Consider the following 16761-nt stretch of genomic DNA (forward strand, 5'->3'; position numbering starts at 1 on the left):
CCTCTTCCACTCCATTGCAAAATCTTTTCCATGCCTCTGAAAAAGTATATTCTTTACAAAAATGAAAGAAAACTTGGATAATTGAAGAGATATTAATTGCTGCCAATAAAAAGAACAACACTACCTAAATGAATTTACAGATTCAGTGTCATACCAACCAAACTACCAATGGGTTACTCTATAGACAAACTATGTAAAATTGTACTTTGTTTTGGTCCCCCTGATCACTTCCCTTCTACCTCTCTCTCTTCTAGTTCCTGGAAGTTGATGTTCAGGGTCTTGCTTTGGAGCATGAAGCCAATCTGGCTAATGGGGTAGTCCTAAACCTGGAAAGTTAGTATGGAGCCAGATTGTGAAGGGCTTTGAATACTATGCTAAGAAATTTGTGTTTTATTCCAGTAGCTATAGGGAGATACTGAATCCTCAGTAGTCCCTGTGAGACTTAAGTTCTGGACTGAAGCACTCATAAAAATTCATACTGAAGGTCTCAGTAAAGCAATTGTGACCTTTTAAACCTAACTACAAGTGAAGGTTCATTTTATGAATGAAATACAGAGTTAGAGAAGCTTCTATAATATCTATTACTTTTAAACTTACAGAAGATGCCCATTAAATGTACATGCTTGGTCTATTGAGGGTTAATCAATGTTGTAACTATCTGGGAAAAATGCAAACTTTTTTTTTTCTTCAAAAATTTCTTTTTTAATAGTAGAAGGATTAGAGTCCCTACTTATTTTGTAATTATCAAAGGAAAAGAAGTGAAGGGGAGCTCCAAATTTCCAGCTATGGCACTCTAAAGGTCAGACTAATAACCATTCAAAGTGGAAGGATTGGGGGGAATTAAATTAGCAGAACCAAAGGCTTGGCCATTCATGGAACTTCCATGAAACTCTGCCAAGTCATACAAGAAGCCCCATTATTGGCATTTCTAGTAGCATCTAATACCAACTAATCAGTTGGAAACCATCTGTAAAATGTCTCTGATGTGCATCTGCTCATTTCAAATTGGACATTGGGAAGATGCATCTATACCAATAAACATTTTACCTGGGATGTTGAATAGGCTTGCCATCCCTGAAATCTCGTAGTTTTAGGTAAGACATAGTGGATAAAGGTCAAGGTGAGAAAAACTTGATGTAAAAGGTGAATATTTGTTCTTAATTTTTTTTTAATTTGTCTGTTGTAAGATATCAAGACACAATTTCAACCTTCCCCAGGTATTGCACAGAAGAACACGGCGGGATGACTAGCCTCTTCCAGGAAATAAGAACATTTCTCTTCGAGAATACCTAGGGAAGGACACAAATGGTGAGGTAAGTAAAACAAATCCTAAACCAAAAAATACACACTGTGCTTTATTAGACCTTTATTCTGTGTTTAAAAGTCTAGATTTTTCTATAGACTGGAAATGATTTTTCACTTGACAAAGCATTTTCCTTTCATTTAACAGTTATTAAATACCAAGGATGAATAGGGTACTGTCCTAGGTGCTGGGAAGACAAAAGTCAAGTATAGTTATCTTTTCCACATCCCGACTTTCTCTATTGTGGATGAGGAAACTAAGATTCAGAGACATTTTAATGACAGAGACATTTAAAAGGAAATTTGGGGGAGAATGTTGTGGAGGCTACAGATGATATGCAAATCTAGAAGAGGGCACAGGACAAGTTTAGAGACTCAAAAATGTATAATATATATGTATAGTATTGTATAATATCAACATATTTTATCTTTAATACCATGATAACTCAGACTTCTTCTCTGGTAACAAAGGAAAGATCGAAAAATTTTCCAGATTTTCCAGATAGAGGGGGTGCTGCATTCCAAGTCCTTGCTATGTGGAAGGAGCCACTAAAGTTTCTACCTTCAAGGAATTTACATTTAACTGCAATTTAACAGTCAGGTCCCCTAGTACATTTATAGGCAACCCCAAGAAAGGGACCCGCTTCAGGAGAAAATATTTTTCATTCCCTTACCAAATGGGTGGGAACAGCCTTTTCCTACTCTCTACATAACTGGAATGGATTGGTTCTTCAAAACTACTAAACTGGAATAATCTTTCTCTTTCCAGTTGCATCCAAGGAAGGTAAAGGTCCTGTTCATCCATAGCTTAGGTACCACAAACTGAACTGTAGGAGAAGGAATATCTTCCTTCCTTCTCTCCCTTTGGGTCCTGTGGCTCTTACAAATAAAGGTTGTGGTTTTGTTCTTTTCCATTTGTTCAATTTTAGGCATGAGGCATAGAATCTCCCTGTACTGATTCTGGGCTTCACAACTATTTAGTCAAGATTCCAGACTGGATGTTGCAAAAGCTCAGCAGGAAAGTTCTGAGAATCCAAGGTGCACAGACTGTGAAGATCTTTAGCATTAGTCAAATCAATAAGCATTTATTAAATGTCTACTATGGCCAAACATTTTGCTAAATATGAGTAAGAACAACTACTTTTGGACATAACTGGAGAGAGAAACTGCTCCATCTTGTTGTGACAGTTTTTAAGATGCAACCTGTTCCAGTTATGCAGTCAAAGGAAAGAGGCTGTTCCTATCTATAAACAGGAACACAGGAGAACACAGGGTTGTCTTCTCCCAGAAGCAGATTCCTGGCATCTCCCATTGGGGTCTCCATGTTAAGAGATCAGTGCATGTGTAAAACAAAATGCTACTACATCTTCACAAATGATTATGGTTGTTGTCTTTCACTCTTAAAAAGGACCAAAATGACATCACTATGTTAGAGTCAGATTACAGTGTGTCTGACTGACTGGTCAGACAAATATGAACTCAGAATGGTTTACCACAGGTCAGCCAGTTAGACCATGTGAATATTTGGGGTGGATTCTCTAAATTTGCACATCTTGCATTTCTTTAGAGCTATAACAATTTTTCATTGTTCATAGAGCATACTACCTCTTATAATTCATAATTGTATGAACTTATTAGTGTTTACGAATCATTTTCCTTATAACTCATTGAGGAAGGTAGTACAGATTATTCTCATTTTATGGATGAGGAAACTCAGCTTAGAGACATGAAGTGAGTTATTCATGCTTATCAAATTGGATTGGAAGCTAGGTCTTTCCTGACTTTCCTTTCTGATGATACTCAGATGTCCTGACCAATGATTGAACAGACATAAGCTTTTTAAAAAAATATTTAAACTTTTTTATTTAAAGTTTTGAGGTCTAAATTTTACCCCACTCTCTTTCCCTACCCTCTCCCATTCCTAAAATGGTAAAAAAATCAGATATAGACTATACAGATGTACTTATGTAAAAGATTTCTACATTAGTTATTTTGTACAAGAAGGCTTGAATATAAGAAAAAAGGGGGGAAATAAGATACTTTAGTGTGTAATAAGTCAATATTAGTTCTTTCTCTGGAAGCAGGTGGTATACTTCATCATTATTCCTTTGGGATTGTTCTGGATCATTGTATTGTTGAGAATAGCTAAGTCATTGAACAACATTGCTGATACTGTGTACAACATTTTTCTGGTTTTCTTCACTTCACTATGCATCAGTTCATGTAAGAATTGCCAGTTTTTTCTGAAATCATCTGTTTGAATCAGAAAAACATTGTACACCCTAATAGCAACATGGGAGTAATGATCAACCTTGATGGACTTACTCATTCCATCAGTGCAACAATCAGGGACAATTTTGGGCTATCTGCAATGGAGAATACCATCTGTATCCAAAGAAAGAATTATGGATTTTGAACAAAAACCAAAGACTATTACCTTCAAATTAGAAAAAAAACTGTTATCTTATTATGTAATTTTACTATCTCATAATTTATTTTTCTTCCTTAAGGATATGATTTCTCTGTCATCACATTCAACTGAGATCAATGTATAACATGGAATCAATGTAAAGACTAACAGAATGCCTTTTGTGGGGGGTGGGAGGAGGGAAGCAAGAATGGGGGGAAAATTGTAAAACTCAAAACAAATAAAATCTTTCTTAAAAAAAGAAATCATCTGCTTGCCATTTTATATAGTACCATAAGGTTCCATTACAATTATATACCACAGCTAGCTTAGCCATTCTCAATTGAAGAGTATCCTTTGATTTCCAATTTTTAGCCACCACAAAAAAAAGTTGCTATAAATATTTTTGCACAAATAGTTCCTTTCCCCTTTTATGGATGTCTCTGGACCTAACAATGGTATTGTTGGATCAAAGGGTAAGCACAGTTTTATAATCCTTTTTGGCAGAGTTTCTAATTGCTTTCCAAAATGGTTAGCTCAACCCAAAATTCCTCCAAATAGTGCATCAAAGTCCCAATTTCTCATATTTTCTTCAATACTGAACAATTACCCTTTTTGTTATATGAGTCACTCTGATAGGTGTGAGAACCTCAGAATTATTTTAATGTGCATTTCTTTTATAAAAAGTGATTTAGTACATTTTTTCATATGATTATAGATAATTTTGATTTCTTTGTCTGAAAATAGTCTATTGATATATTTTGACTTTTTTTATCAATTGAGGAATTGCGGGGGTCCAGCCTCCGTGGGGTCCTCAGAACCTGACAGGAGGGATAGAGTCAGAAAAAGGAATTGAGTCAACGCAAGGGTTTGAAGGCAGAAGCAGGTTGACTGACTGCTGCTCAGATTTATTTTTATAGTCTCAGAATCATTTAATCATCAAGCAAGCAAGCTAAGATCATTTCCTTGGTTACAAAAGTTTACAATTTTCATTATCAATCATATAATTCATGTGGTTACAAGTTTAATCATGTAGTTACAAGTTTCATTATCATGCGGTTACAAGTTTCATTATCAATCATGTAGTTAATTAATTTTTTGTCCCTGCTCAGACCATGATGACCTCAACCTGTCTGTTACCTAGTTTGTTGCTGCATAGTAAAGTTATTAATTAAACAGAACTTTCCTAATAATAATGATCTCTGATATAATTCTTTTAATGGAATGCTTTTATGTTTTTGTGCCATGTATGTAATGTTTTTCGATACGCTCTCTTGACAACCTACAGTAAGGGCAGTCATGTTTGTCCACGCATCTGTTGACTCCTTCAATAACCAATTTCCTTTCAACCCTTGATAGAAACCATGGTTTCTGTGACTTTTTTATTCTTTCCCAATAAACTAAGGCTGTTAAAGTTCACATATCGGTCACCTATACTGACTATTCTTTCACCATCTTTACCATATATTCCTGTGTATGATGGGGGGGGGGGGGCAAAACTGTTGATTTCCTAAGAATTCTAACTCATTTTGTATCTGTTTTTCCTGTATATATTCTGATGTCTCTCTGGAATTCCAAGTGCTGTATTTTCCAAAGATTTCATTATGTTGGAACCTTTTATATGCCTTGGGGAAAGGCAGTCCTGTTAAATTTGGACAGAGTTTACAATCTGTTTTATTCAAGGACTTTCCCTGGAATCCTTCCTTTATAGTCATTCCACTAGTAGGATGAGTAAGTTTTGCAATCAATATTAATCCTACAAATATGGGTATACATGGAATCCTTATATATATTGAAGAAGGAAATGTTGTTCCATCAGGCAGTGTGGCTGCCTTGAGTCTTCTTGCCGCGACTGTGTCAAGCAGCTTAGAGACCCTGGCTCCCAACAAGGAATGACTTGTGTTTTTATAAATTCGACCCAGTTCTCTATATATTTGAGAGTGAAACCTTTATTAGAGGCACTTGTTGCTCCCGCCCCAGTTTTCTGCTTTCCTTTTAATTTTGGTTGCATTGGTTTTGTGTGAAACCTTTTAATTTATGTTACCAAAATTATCTGTTTTATACTTTGTAATGCTCTCTATATCTACTTTGATCCTACATTCTTCCCTTATCCATAAATTTGACAAATAAATTATTCCATGTTCTCTTAATTTGTTTATAGTGTACCCATTTTGAACTTATCTTGGTTAACAGACATATGTAAAGTATGCAAACTAGTATATTAGATGCTATTACTATATTATAGATAAACCCTGACATAATCCAAATCCCAAGACCATCTTGAGGTTTCTTTCCCTTTCCTCCATTTTGCAACCCTATATAGGTAGATGATATAATGAGGAGAGCTCAGGAACTAGAGGCAGGAAGACCAGAGTTTGAATCCTGCCTCAGATACTTCCTAACTGTATGACTTTGGACAAATCATTTAATCTTGTTGTGCCTCTGTAAAATGAGAATAATTATAGCAACTACCTCACAGGACATTGTTAGATTCAAATGAATTAAGTGACACAAATCACTTTGTGATCCGTTAACCATTATATAAATGTGGGCTATTCATCATCATCATCAGTATCACCATCCAACACCACCACTGTCATCCTTGTCAGCATCTCCTAGGTTTCTTCAGTCCCAGGTTGCCCTCTTGCAACCTGAGCTCTCACAGCTTTCCAAGCTCCCTACTGTCTCACTTGAATCTTTCCCTCTCCAGGTCTACCCAATCATGCCATTCATCACTGCCTCTAGCACTACCGTAATTACTCTACTCACCCACTGTCACAAGCTCCTTCACAACCCTCCTCTCCCCATCTCCCCAAATCCAAGGAATTTTTTTTCTCCCTTTTAAGCAGAGTTCTTATGGAAATAACTGTCTCTTGTGAATTTTTTTTCTTCAAGAGAGGTCCTTACCCTCAGTTCTATAAATATACATATATATATATATATATATATATATTATATAACATATATAGTAAATATGTATTACATTTATAGATTTACACTTATATATAATTTATATGTATTTGTAGATCTTTACACTCATATATAATGCTATAAAGATATATAAAACAACTTTAATAATTATAAGATGTATGATATATATACATAAATCACATATGATGTGATTAAAATTGCTTTCCTTTTAAAGTCTATGGATTTTATTTTATGCATTTAAAAACATTATTCTAAAAATGGGGTCTGTTGGCTTCACCAGACTGCCAGAAGGGTCCATAAGACAAAAAAAATTAAGAACTGTTCCCCTAAAAATCATGTTTTTATAGAAGTAATGAACTCTGCTAGGCAAAGGTCTGCTTGTATAGTGTGATTCAATTTATGCAAAATATATAATTTGTACACATCTTCTCTGTAGCAATCTGTTGTGTTAAGTCAGGCACAATTGTAATAAATTCAAATAAAAAAGCAGTTTTCTTCTTAGGAACTAAAAGAGGTTCACAGTTAGTAAGCTGATGATAAATTCTGTGGTAGCCCATAGAACAAAGAAAAAGATAGTATGGACCTCCATCCTGTTTGTCTCCCCCTCTAGTTCTGTAGCCAAGGAGCAGAGGGTCAGAAAGAAAGGATAGAGGATGCTAAGAATGTCATCATTTTTAGATGTTCTATAACCTTGAACTTGGATGTTCTAAATATAGTCTCCTTGTCCAATGACCAATTCATGGTCATACTACTGGAGGAGTCATATTACTGAATGATATCAACCTTGACATAGACACTATAATAAAGTCAGAACATTAAAGGAAGTTTCAGATGTCTCTTAGATTCTCTTTGGGGAGGTCAAAAACAAACAAAAAAAGTTAATAAAGGTGGGTTGATCAACTGGCCCAGATGTTATTGGGCATACACAGTATTCCAACTTTTAATTCCATGTCTTTGCCAAACTGACATTTACATTCAACTCCATCTCTTCTTCATTCTTTATGCCAGAATCCCAAGATCCCTTCAAACTGAGCTTAATCATTGCCTTGTACAGAGGACTTTCCTTATCCTCACCTCACTTTACCTGACTTCCCAAAAATATTTCCCTTCAAAGCCAGTGTTCTCTCCATTCTGCCATACCTCCCAAGATTTATTTTTCATTCCTAAGGAAGAAATGGAAAGTGGCAAATAAGCTTAGTTCACCTGGAAATAATGTCTTTCTAGTGAAGCTGGAATTGCTTTGCCTTTGAGAATGGAATATTTTGTTAGTGTCTACAGATTCTGAATTACCACTCTTTGGAATAAAGAAATCATTCTTTGGTTTCCAAGTTTTGTCAGTCATCAGAAGTGGTTCTGGTTTGCTACACTCAAGTAGCAGCATCTGTGGCAAATGATCACTGCAAAGAGGGTGCTGGAGTTAAGTTTTGGGGGAATACAAGATAACTTGAACTTCAAAGAACTAAGAGATATTAATTTGTCTGCTTACCAGAGAACTGAGAGAGGTTGCTTGGTCATCCCCTCAGCTAACTCATTTAGCATCATAGGTTTGAGACCTGAGAGGGATTCAAGGTCAGCTAGATTGTGCCATGCTAGGCCTGGAGTCAAGAAAGGCTCATCTTTCCGAGTTCAAATCTGACCTCAGACACCTACCAGCTATGTAACCCTGGGTAGGTGACTTAACCCTATTTGCCTCAGTTTCCTCATTTGTAAAATGAACTGGAGAAGGAAATGGCAAAGCCCACCAGTATCTTTGTCAAGAAAACCTAAATAGGGTCACAAAGAATCAGATGAGACTGAAAAAGAACTGAACAAGAAAGGAGACTCAAGACACTTTTGGTTCAACCTCTTACTTTAGGTCATTCAGTAGCAAAACCAGGATTTAAAATCAGGTCCTCTAAATCCTATCAAAGGCAATATTTTTGTTTGTTTATTTACCACCCTGCTTTCTTCTGTTCATTGTCTAACATTAACTTCTACTTCATAACAATAATACATTAAGAAGGAACAACATAGTATGGGGTATTGGACTTGGATTCAGAAAAACTTGTGTTCATTTTCCGTCTTTGTCATTTACTGTGTGACAATGAACAAATCACAATCTCTCTGAGCCTTTCCTCATTTGCAAAGTTGGATATATAGCCAAGTAGACAATAAACATTCATTAAGTATCTACTAAGTGCTAGGAACTGTGTTAATTATTCCCTGTTAATACTTGTAGAACCTCTCTCAACCAATTATTTAGGATAAAATTTATCTATACATATATAAAATATCACTTAATTATGTATGTACATACATGCCTATATATATTTTCAATTTAATTCAATTCTATAAACACTGATTAAGCATCTGCTAAGTTATAGAACTGTGCTAATTGCTATTAATACTTGTGGAATCTTTCTCAAAGTGTTATATATGATAAAATTATAGATAGAAATATATATACACACATATGCCTATCTATGTATATGTATATCAATTTGTATGCATTACATATCTCTTCCTACATATACATATTTATTTGTATGTATCTGTTTCTGTTAAGAAAAAGTAGATATATACAGATAGCTATATCTTTTTATCTCTCTCTTTCTTCTTCTTTAATTCAGTTCAATACACATATATTGAAAGTCTATTATACACCAGACATTATGCTAAACACTGAGAAGACAAGATAGTCTATCATCAAGGAATTTAGAATCTAAAAGGGAGATAACAAATATACACAAAGCAAGCTCTATATGGGATAAATAGGAATTTACAGAGGAAAGGCATTAGAATTAAGAGGGGCTAGGAAAGCTTCCTATAGGAGATGGGATTAAAGGGGGATGAATTGCACCTGTACACAGACATAAAAACCCACAGATACCCACACCCACACATTTCACTCAAGATACCATAAGTCATTCTATAGATATTAGCTATTATTATAGTGTTTTAATTTTTTTTTATTTATGGCAATGGGTTTAAGTGACTTGCCCAAGGTCACACAGCTAGGCAATTATTAATTGTCTGAGGTCGGATTTGACTCAGGTCCTCCCTACTCCAGGACCACTACACCACCTAGCTATGCCTACTACAGTGTTTTAAAGTTTAAAAACACTTTCCTTACAACTTCCTTATGCCACATAGTAATGGAAATAATCGGTCTCACACACACACACACACACACACACACACATGCACACACACACACACAAACACACAGAATCTTTATTGGCCCAATGATGTTGTTGCTGAGTTATGTCTACCTCTGAGTGGCCTGGAGAAATGTACTACCCATTTCCTTGGCAAAAACACTTCATTTTTTTTAAAATAAGTTTTTCCACGCAGTGGGTTAAGTGACTTGCCCAAGTCATACAGCTAAGTAAGTATTAAAAGGCTGAGGCATGATTTGAACTCAGATCCTCTTGAGTCCAGGGCTGATGCTCTTATCTGTTTGTGCAAGCTAGCTGCCCCTGTGGCAAAGATATTAGAGTGATTTACCATTTCTTCTTCAATAGATTCAATGGATTCTTTTAATTAGGTTTTTTTTTTTGGTAAGTCAGTGGGGTTAAGTGGCTTGCCCAAGGTCACACAGCTAGGTAATTATTAAGGGTCTGAGGCCTGGTGCTCTATTCACTGAACCACAAAGCTGCCCCAATGGATCCTTTTGACAGACAATCTGATGTTAAGTGACTTCCTCAGGGTCACATAGCTAGGAAGTATCTGAGGCTGGATTTGAATTCAAGTCATCCTGATTCCAAGCCCTGCAATTTATGTACTAAGCTAAAAGCTGCTTCTTTATGGGCCCACACCCACAGTCAAATAAGTAACCTGATCATAGATTTTCAGGTGTAAATTCCTTATTTTGCATAGGAGAAAAATTAGGATGCAGAGATGTTAAATTATGTGATCAAAGTCATATAGATAATAAGTGATGGGGGCATGGTAGAATTTGAATCCAAGTCCTCTGATACCAGACAGGTGCTTTTGACATTGCACCTTAAAGACCTTACAACAATCTTGTGAGAAAATTAGCAGAAGTGCTATTTCTCTTAGTTGTTTCAGTGCTATCCTACCCTTTGTGACTCCATCTGGCAGTTATTTGGTATTCTTGGAAGAGATATTCAAATGCAGTGGTTTACTGTTTTCTTCTCCAGTTCATTTGACAGATGAGGAAACTCAAGCAAACAGGGTTATGTGACTTACCCAGGGTCACACAGATATATTAAATAAATTAAAAGTCACATTTGAACTCAGGTCTCCCTGACTCCATCTTGGTACTTTATCTACTATATCACCTAACTGACCTGAAGTGCTGTTATTTTCCATTTAATATACAGAGAAACCATGCTTCTGAAAAGTTAAATGAACTTTTTAAATAATTACACCACAGATCTAATAAGTTGAGGACCTGGTTATCAATTCCCATTTTCAGACTTGGAAGTCCAATGCTTCCTTTCACTATTCCAGGCTGCCCTCCCTCTGTTCTCTCTCCAACAAAAATGTAATCTATAAGAGGAAATGGCAAACTTTTCATTTTTATTTTATCTTACACCTCCTTCAAGTTCTCTATTTGACTTTCTAATTGTAGACACCCCACCCTATCCATGACATTCCATTTGCCATTACCAGGGTCTTTGCATGGGCTGATCATCATGCCTGAAAAACACTAATCCAGCTGGGAGGTTGCCTCCTCCAGGAGACTTCTTACTCCTATAGACATCAGTACTCTCTACCTTTTGAAAATGTTTTATATTAATTTGTATTTTCTTCACATTTACTTATCGGTACCTAGTATGGATTTAAAAGTAAAATAGAAGCTCCTTGAGGGCAAGAACTATTTTTTTGTCTTGTTTTGTCTTGAGTCAAATTTATATTTATAAATTTATAAAATATAATGCACAAAGTATTCAAATTTATAAATAATTTAAATTTATAAAAAATAAGCATTTATTATGCACCTATGTAGTAGACACTGTGCTAAGTAGTGGACATTCAAAGCAAAGCTTCAGGTTTGCTCTCATGGAGCTCACAGTTCAAGAACATATAAGACTATGTACAAAGAATCTAAAAGGAGAGAAAGCATTAGCATTAACATAATGCCTGACACCTAATAGGTATTTAATAAATGTTGAAGAATTGATTGAAATGGTTTTAAGCTTCTGTGAATGTTTTAGTCAATCTTACAAAGTGTAATCACATCCCAAATTTAAATGTGAAACTGAAATATGAACACATGACACTAGCTGTTGGGTTTCACTGTTATATTTGCCATCATTTCCATATTCTTGTCAGCCAGTACTGCTTAACTCTTTTCTTCACCATCATCAACAACATCTTTCATCTCATTAAAAAATATAGATTATTATTCATTGGTTATAACTTCAGTGGTAGATTCTCCTTCAGATTTTCACACAGCAAATTCTTCTAGAACCAAAGCAAACTCTATGCCTCTTGTCTCAGAGGAGACAATTCCAACCTGATCCACATTTGAGAATTTTATCTGGTTCCTGTACTGGTTAGGAAGTCATATTCCCTGTACTCTGAAATTAAAGCTTATTAGTGGATCTACTTTTTAAAAAAATCAATGTCATGAAATTAGTCAGCTAGAGTACTGATGAAACTCAAATAGAACTCTGTCCTTCCCCCACCCATATTAACTCAGAAAAATCACAAATAATTAACTATGTTGAACTGTACTTTTGTTTATTTAGATAAGCATTTCCCAATTACATTTTAATCTGGTTAAGGCTTTACTTGGGGGTTTTCCTGGCCCAAGTTTGACACTTCTGGCCTAGGAGTTTGGAATGAACAACAAATTTCTTTATATGGCCAAGTAATATGCTAGATTTGGGAAAAAATGTTTTTAGCAATTTCTATAGAGTTTATCCTAATTGTGAATACAATGGAATCATGACATTACCTGGTGTTAGATGAATATGGATAGGATGCATGGAACCAAAGAGGTTACCAAGTTAGAGAGGAGAGAGAGAAAAGAGAGAGAAGAGGATCTAGGACAGAACCTTGGGATGTCTACCCTTTTAGCGATCATGATATTAAAGATGAATCAGCAGAGGAGATTCAGGAGAAGTAGTCAGACAGGTGGGAGGAGAACCAAGAAAGCTATGTCTCAAAAATCCAGACAAGAGAGAGCATCCAAGTTCAATAGTATCATAAAGAATTCATTTAAAGTTCTCTTCCTATTTTTTTCTGGCAATCAAGAAATCATTGGTAATACTAAAGAGAAAAATCACACTTGAGTGATGAGGTCAGATGCCAATTTGCAAAGCACCAAGAAATTAAAGAGAGAATTTGGAGGTAAGAGGGGAAGACATCTTTTTCCAGGAATTCAAACTGAAAGGGAAAAGAGCTTGATAATCTGATACATGCATTATTTATTTACTTTATTTTCATATTTTTTATTTATATTTTTATTATTTCCATTCTTTATTTATTCATTTCCTCCCTCCTTCTCACTCTCTCTCTCTCTCCCTTCCTCCCTCCCTCCCTCCCTCCCTCCTTCCTTCCTTCCTTCCTTCCTTCCTTCCTTCCTTCCTTCCTTCCTTCCTTCCTTCCTTCCTTCCTTCCTTCCTTCCTTCCTTCCTTCCCTCCCTCCCTCCCTCCCTCCCTCCTTCCTTCCTTCCTTCCTTCCTCCCTCCCTCCTTTCCATTTTACCAAATAAATACTGGGTACATTTTTTTTTGGAGGGAGGTACTGGGAAGAAGCACTAGCAGCTGTGGGAATCATGAAAGGTTTCATGTAGAAGATGACACAAATCAATTTTTGAGGGAAATAAATAAATTTAAAGAGATAGAGGTGAGAAAAATACATTTCAAGCATGGAGAACAGCCAGTACGAAGGCATGGATATGGGAAAAGAAGGGACATGCATGAGAAACAACAAGAAGGTCAGTTTGGCTAGACCAGTGAGTGTGAAGGGAGAAATGACCAGTCTTATCAGACTGGAAAATAGGTTGGGGGCATGTTGTGAAGGGTGTGAAGTAGGTGGTTAGTTAATCGATAAGCAGAGCACATAGTACTGCGTATCACTGTGACTAAGCTTCGAGGGATACAAAGAAAGGCAAAAAAGACCCAATCCTTTCTGTTAAGGAGGTCACATGTTAATGGGGTAGGAAACAAGCAATCATGTACTTATAAATACTTCATGTTTACTACACATTTATACAAGTGTGCCTTGTAAAACTTTGTACATACAATATACACAACTGTAAATGAGAGGTATTTTTAGAGGAGAATGCTCTAACCAGGGAGGAATAGGAAAGATTTCCTGAAGAAGGTGGGATTGTAGCTGTCTTGGAAGGAATCCAGGAAAGTCAGTGGGTAAAGCAAGGAGTCCATTGTTGCTAGACCCAAGCACAGGACAAGGATTTAGAATCATACTCCCAGGGCTTTAATCTAATCTATTTTAGATGAACACACATTTATATATTTGTAACATGTATAATCATGCAATAAAAACATCATGCTTATACAAGTATAACATGCATATCTACACATGTAGCATGTAATTGAAATCCAATGTGTTTGCATGCATGTTCATAACATGGACAACTATGTATATATAAACATACTATGCTTATATGCATGTTTATACTAGTGTAACGTGAAAACCCTGTACATATAAATATAACCTATTTCCATATACATACACATGTTCAGTCATGTGCTTGTGTTAGCATATACATTTATAGAAGCATAACATACAACAATATACATAGAAATACACCATATTTACACACATTTATATAAATGTACAACTATGTATTACCAAATGAGAGGTAAATGAGAGGTAGAGGAGAAGGCACTAAACAAGGGAGGTATTGGAAAGGTTCCTGAAGGTGTGTTTTGAGCTGTCTTGGAAGGAGTCCAGGTGAAGCAAGGAGTCCATTGCTGTTAGGTCCAAGGACAGGACAAAGATTTAGAATCATACTTCCAGGGTCCTAATCTACTTTAGATCAAACCGGGACTATTTAGTATCTGTGATCAATAGAAACAATTTTTCTCTAAGTCCAATTTAGTTTCCCATGAGTGGTCCCAGAGTTGTCCTTAATTCCTGCATTATTTTTCTCATTTTGTCTCTGAGGGTGCAGCATCTTTGTCTGAGGCACAGAGGTAGAAATTGAAGAGGTACTGGGGAATATTCTAATTAATGATAATAGCTGGGGCATTAGGTGACATAGTGGATAAAGCACCGGCCCTGGAGTCAGGAGTACCTGGGTTCAAATCTGGTCTCAGACACTTAATAATTACCTAGATGTGTGGCCTTGGGCAAGCCACTTAATCCCATTTGCCTTGCAAAAACCTAAAAAAAATGATAATAGCTAAAATTTATATGGCAACTACTATGGTGCCAGAATTCTGAACAGCAAGGAATAGAGTACTGAGCCTGGAGTCAGGAAGACTCATCTTCCTGAGTTCAAATGTGACTTCAGCTACCTACTAGCTGTGAAAGCCAGGGCAAGTCAGTAAATCCTGTTTGCCTCAGTTTTCTTATCTATAAAAATAAGCTGGAGAAGAAAATAGCAAATCACTGTGGTATCTCTGCCAAGAAAACCCCAAATGTGGTCCTGAAGAATCAGACATAACTGAAAATATACCAGGTGCTTTAAAAATATTATCTTATTTGACCCTCACATTATCCTTGGAAGTAGATGCCAGCATTATGTCCATTTCACAGTAAAACTGAGACAGAGGTAAAGTCACTTGTATAAGGTTACACAGATAGTGACTGAGGCTGGATTTGAATTCTAGCCAACATATTGTTATTTAATCCTGGCTGAATTAGTTTCTTAGTGACTACAATAAGGCTTGAGATTTTCCTTCCAAAATGTGATTACATAATTGATTAGTAAACTGATTCAATGAAATGGGATGTAATGAGTAAGATGTATATTGAACAAATTTGATTCTTAGCTCTACCTCTTCCCTACTTCTCTAGAGAAAGACATTCACATATAAGCTCAGTGTGCCTTTCAGATAAACTGTAATGGAGTGGCTCTAAGCACAACTTTGTCACCTAGTTTTGGGGGATTTGGTTTTTATTTGCATTTTATATGGTGGACTTTGGAGTGTTATGAGTCACAATGGTAGACTCACCCAGACTCATGACCCACCCACCCTCCTCCAAACACTCATTGATCATAGGTTCATAGATACACCTAGAAGAGACCTTAAAGTTCAGGGAGTCCAATCCTTTGAAGTTCAAACAATAATTATTTGCTTTCTAAAATTATTTACTATAAGATTCCTTTAAGCAACCCATCTCCTCTGCTTTCCTTATCCAAAGATTTTGGTTCATACTTGTACTTCTTAGGCCAAGGAGGAAACTCCATTCACTAATACAATTCAACAGCTCTACAGTCTGTAGTTTTAAAGAGTTACTTGGGACACTGAAAGGTAGAGTGTGCCCAGGAACATAGTCACTATGTCTTGGACTTAAATCCAAACCTTTTATGCTCTATGCTCTCTATCTACCAAATGCTAATGCACCTTTCCATAAAGTATTTAAAATTAGGATTCTATTTGGACAAATTGGATGAGTTTTCAGAAATATTTATGTTTATGGAAGGTTAGGTTTCTATTGAAAAACCATTAGAATTACCTGCTTAGGTTGATGTTGTGGTAAGATGAAAATCTGCCCTTTTTAGATGATGAAAGGAAAATTATCATTAGGAGAATAGTAGATATACTAGGTCCTTAGAGATCTTAGATCCCTTTGAAATCCAACAGTGAAACAGTCACCTTCTGGTGACTAGTCAACCACTTACATCATAACTGAGGCATTATGAAGTACTAGATAAGTAGGGCTTGCAATGTAAGTTCTTTGAAGACAGGGACCTTTATAGGTACGTCCCCAGCACACAGCACAGTATTTTTCACATATTGGGGGCTTAATAAACATTGTTGATTGCTATTGGGGCTTAATAAACATTTGTTGATTAATGGAAAAATTAGTCTAAATTATGCCAAGTCTTTGACTGTATCATCTTGGTGCCTTCTTGATTATTCTGGAAAATTCAATTTCTTATGAAACAGAAAAAGTATTAGGGTCAATTTTTTTCATTAATTACTGAAAGAGGAAACAAATGAGACATAGCCAAAAGTGTTCTAGAGCAG

At 36.0% G+C, this 16761-nt stretch overlaps 1 protein-coding gene across 4 annotated transcripts in view; it reads right to left on the reverse strand.

Annotated features, from left to right (window-relative positions):
• SPMIP3 (sperm microtubule inner protein 3) overlaps positions 1-16387 on the reverse strand; it is a 33205-nt gene extending 16818 nt beyond the window's left edge. Inside the window, exons 1-3 of one of the 4 annotated variants that reach the window (XM_074222873.1) lie at positions 16247-16331; positions 7725-7803; positions 1048-1289 (exon numbers count right to left, since the gene is read on the reverse strand). In XM_074222873.1, coding sequence (XP_074078974.1) covers positions 1048-1103 — 56 coding nt within the window. In that variant the 5' untranslated portion in view covers positions 1104-1289; positions 7725-7803; positions 16247-16331. Of the gene's footprint in view, positions 1-1047; positions 1290-7714; positions 7804-16246 lie in introns of all 4 variants that reach the window. The other 3 variants (XM_074222872.1, XM_074222871.1, XM_074222870.1) reach the window with 3 other exon arrangements.
• Between the last annotated feature and the right edge of the window lie 374 nt (positions 16388-16761).

The sequence above is a fragment of the Macrotis lagotis genome, chromosome 2, assembly GCF_037893015.1.
Source record: "Macrotis lagotis isolate mMagLag1 chromosome 2, bilby.v1.9.chrom.fasta, whole genome shotgun sequence".
Classification (NCBI taxonomy): domain Eukaryota; kingdom Metazoa; phylum Chordata; class Mammalia; order Peramelemorphia; family Peramelidae; genus Macrotis; species Macrotis lagotis.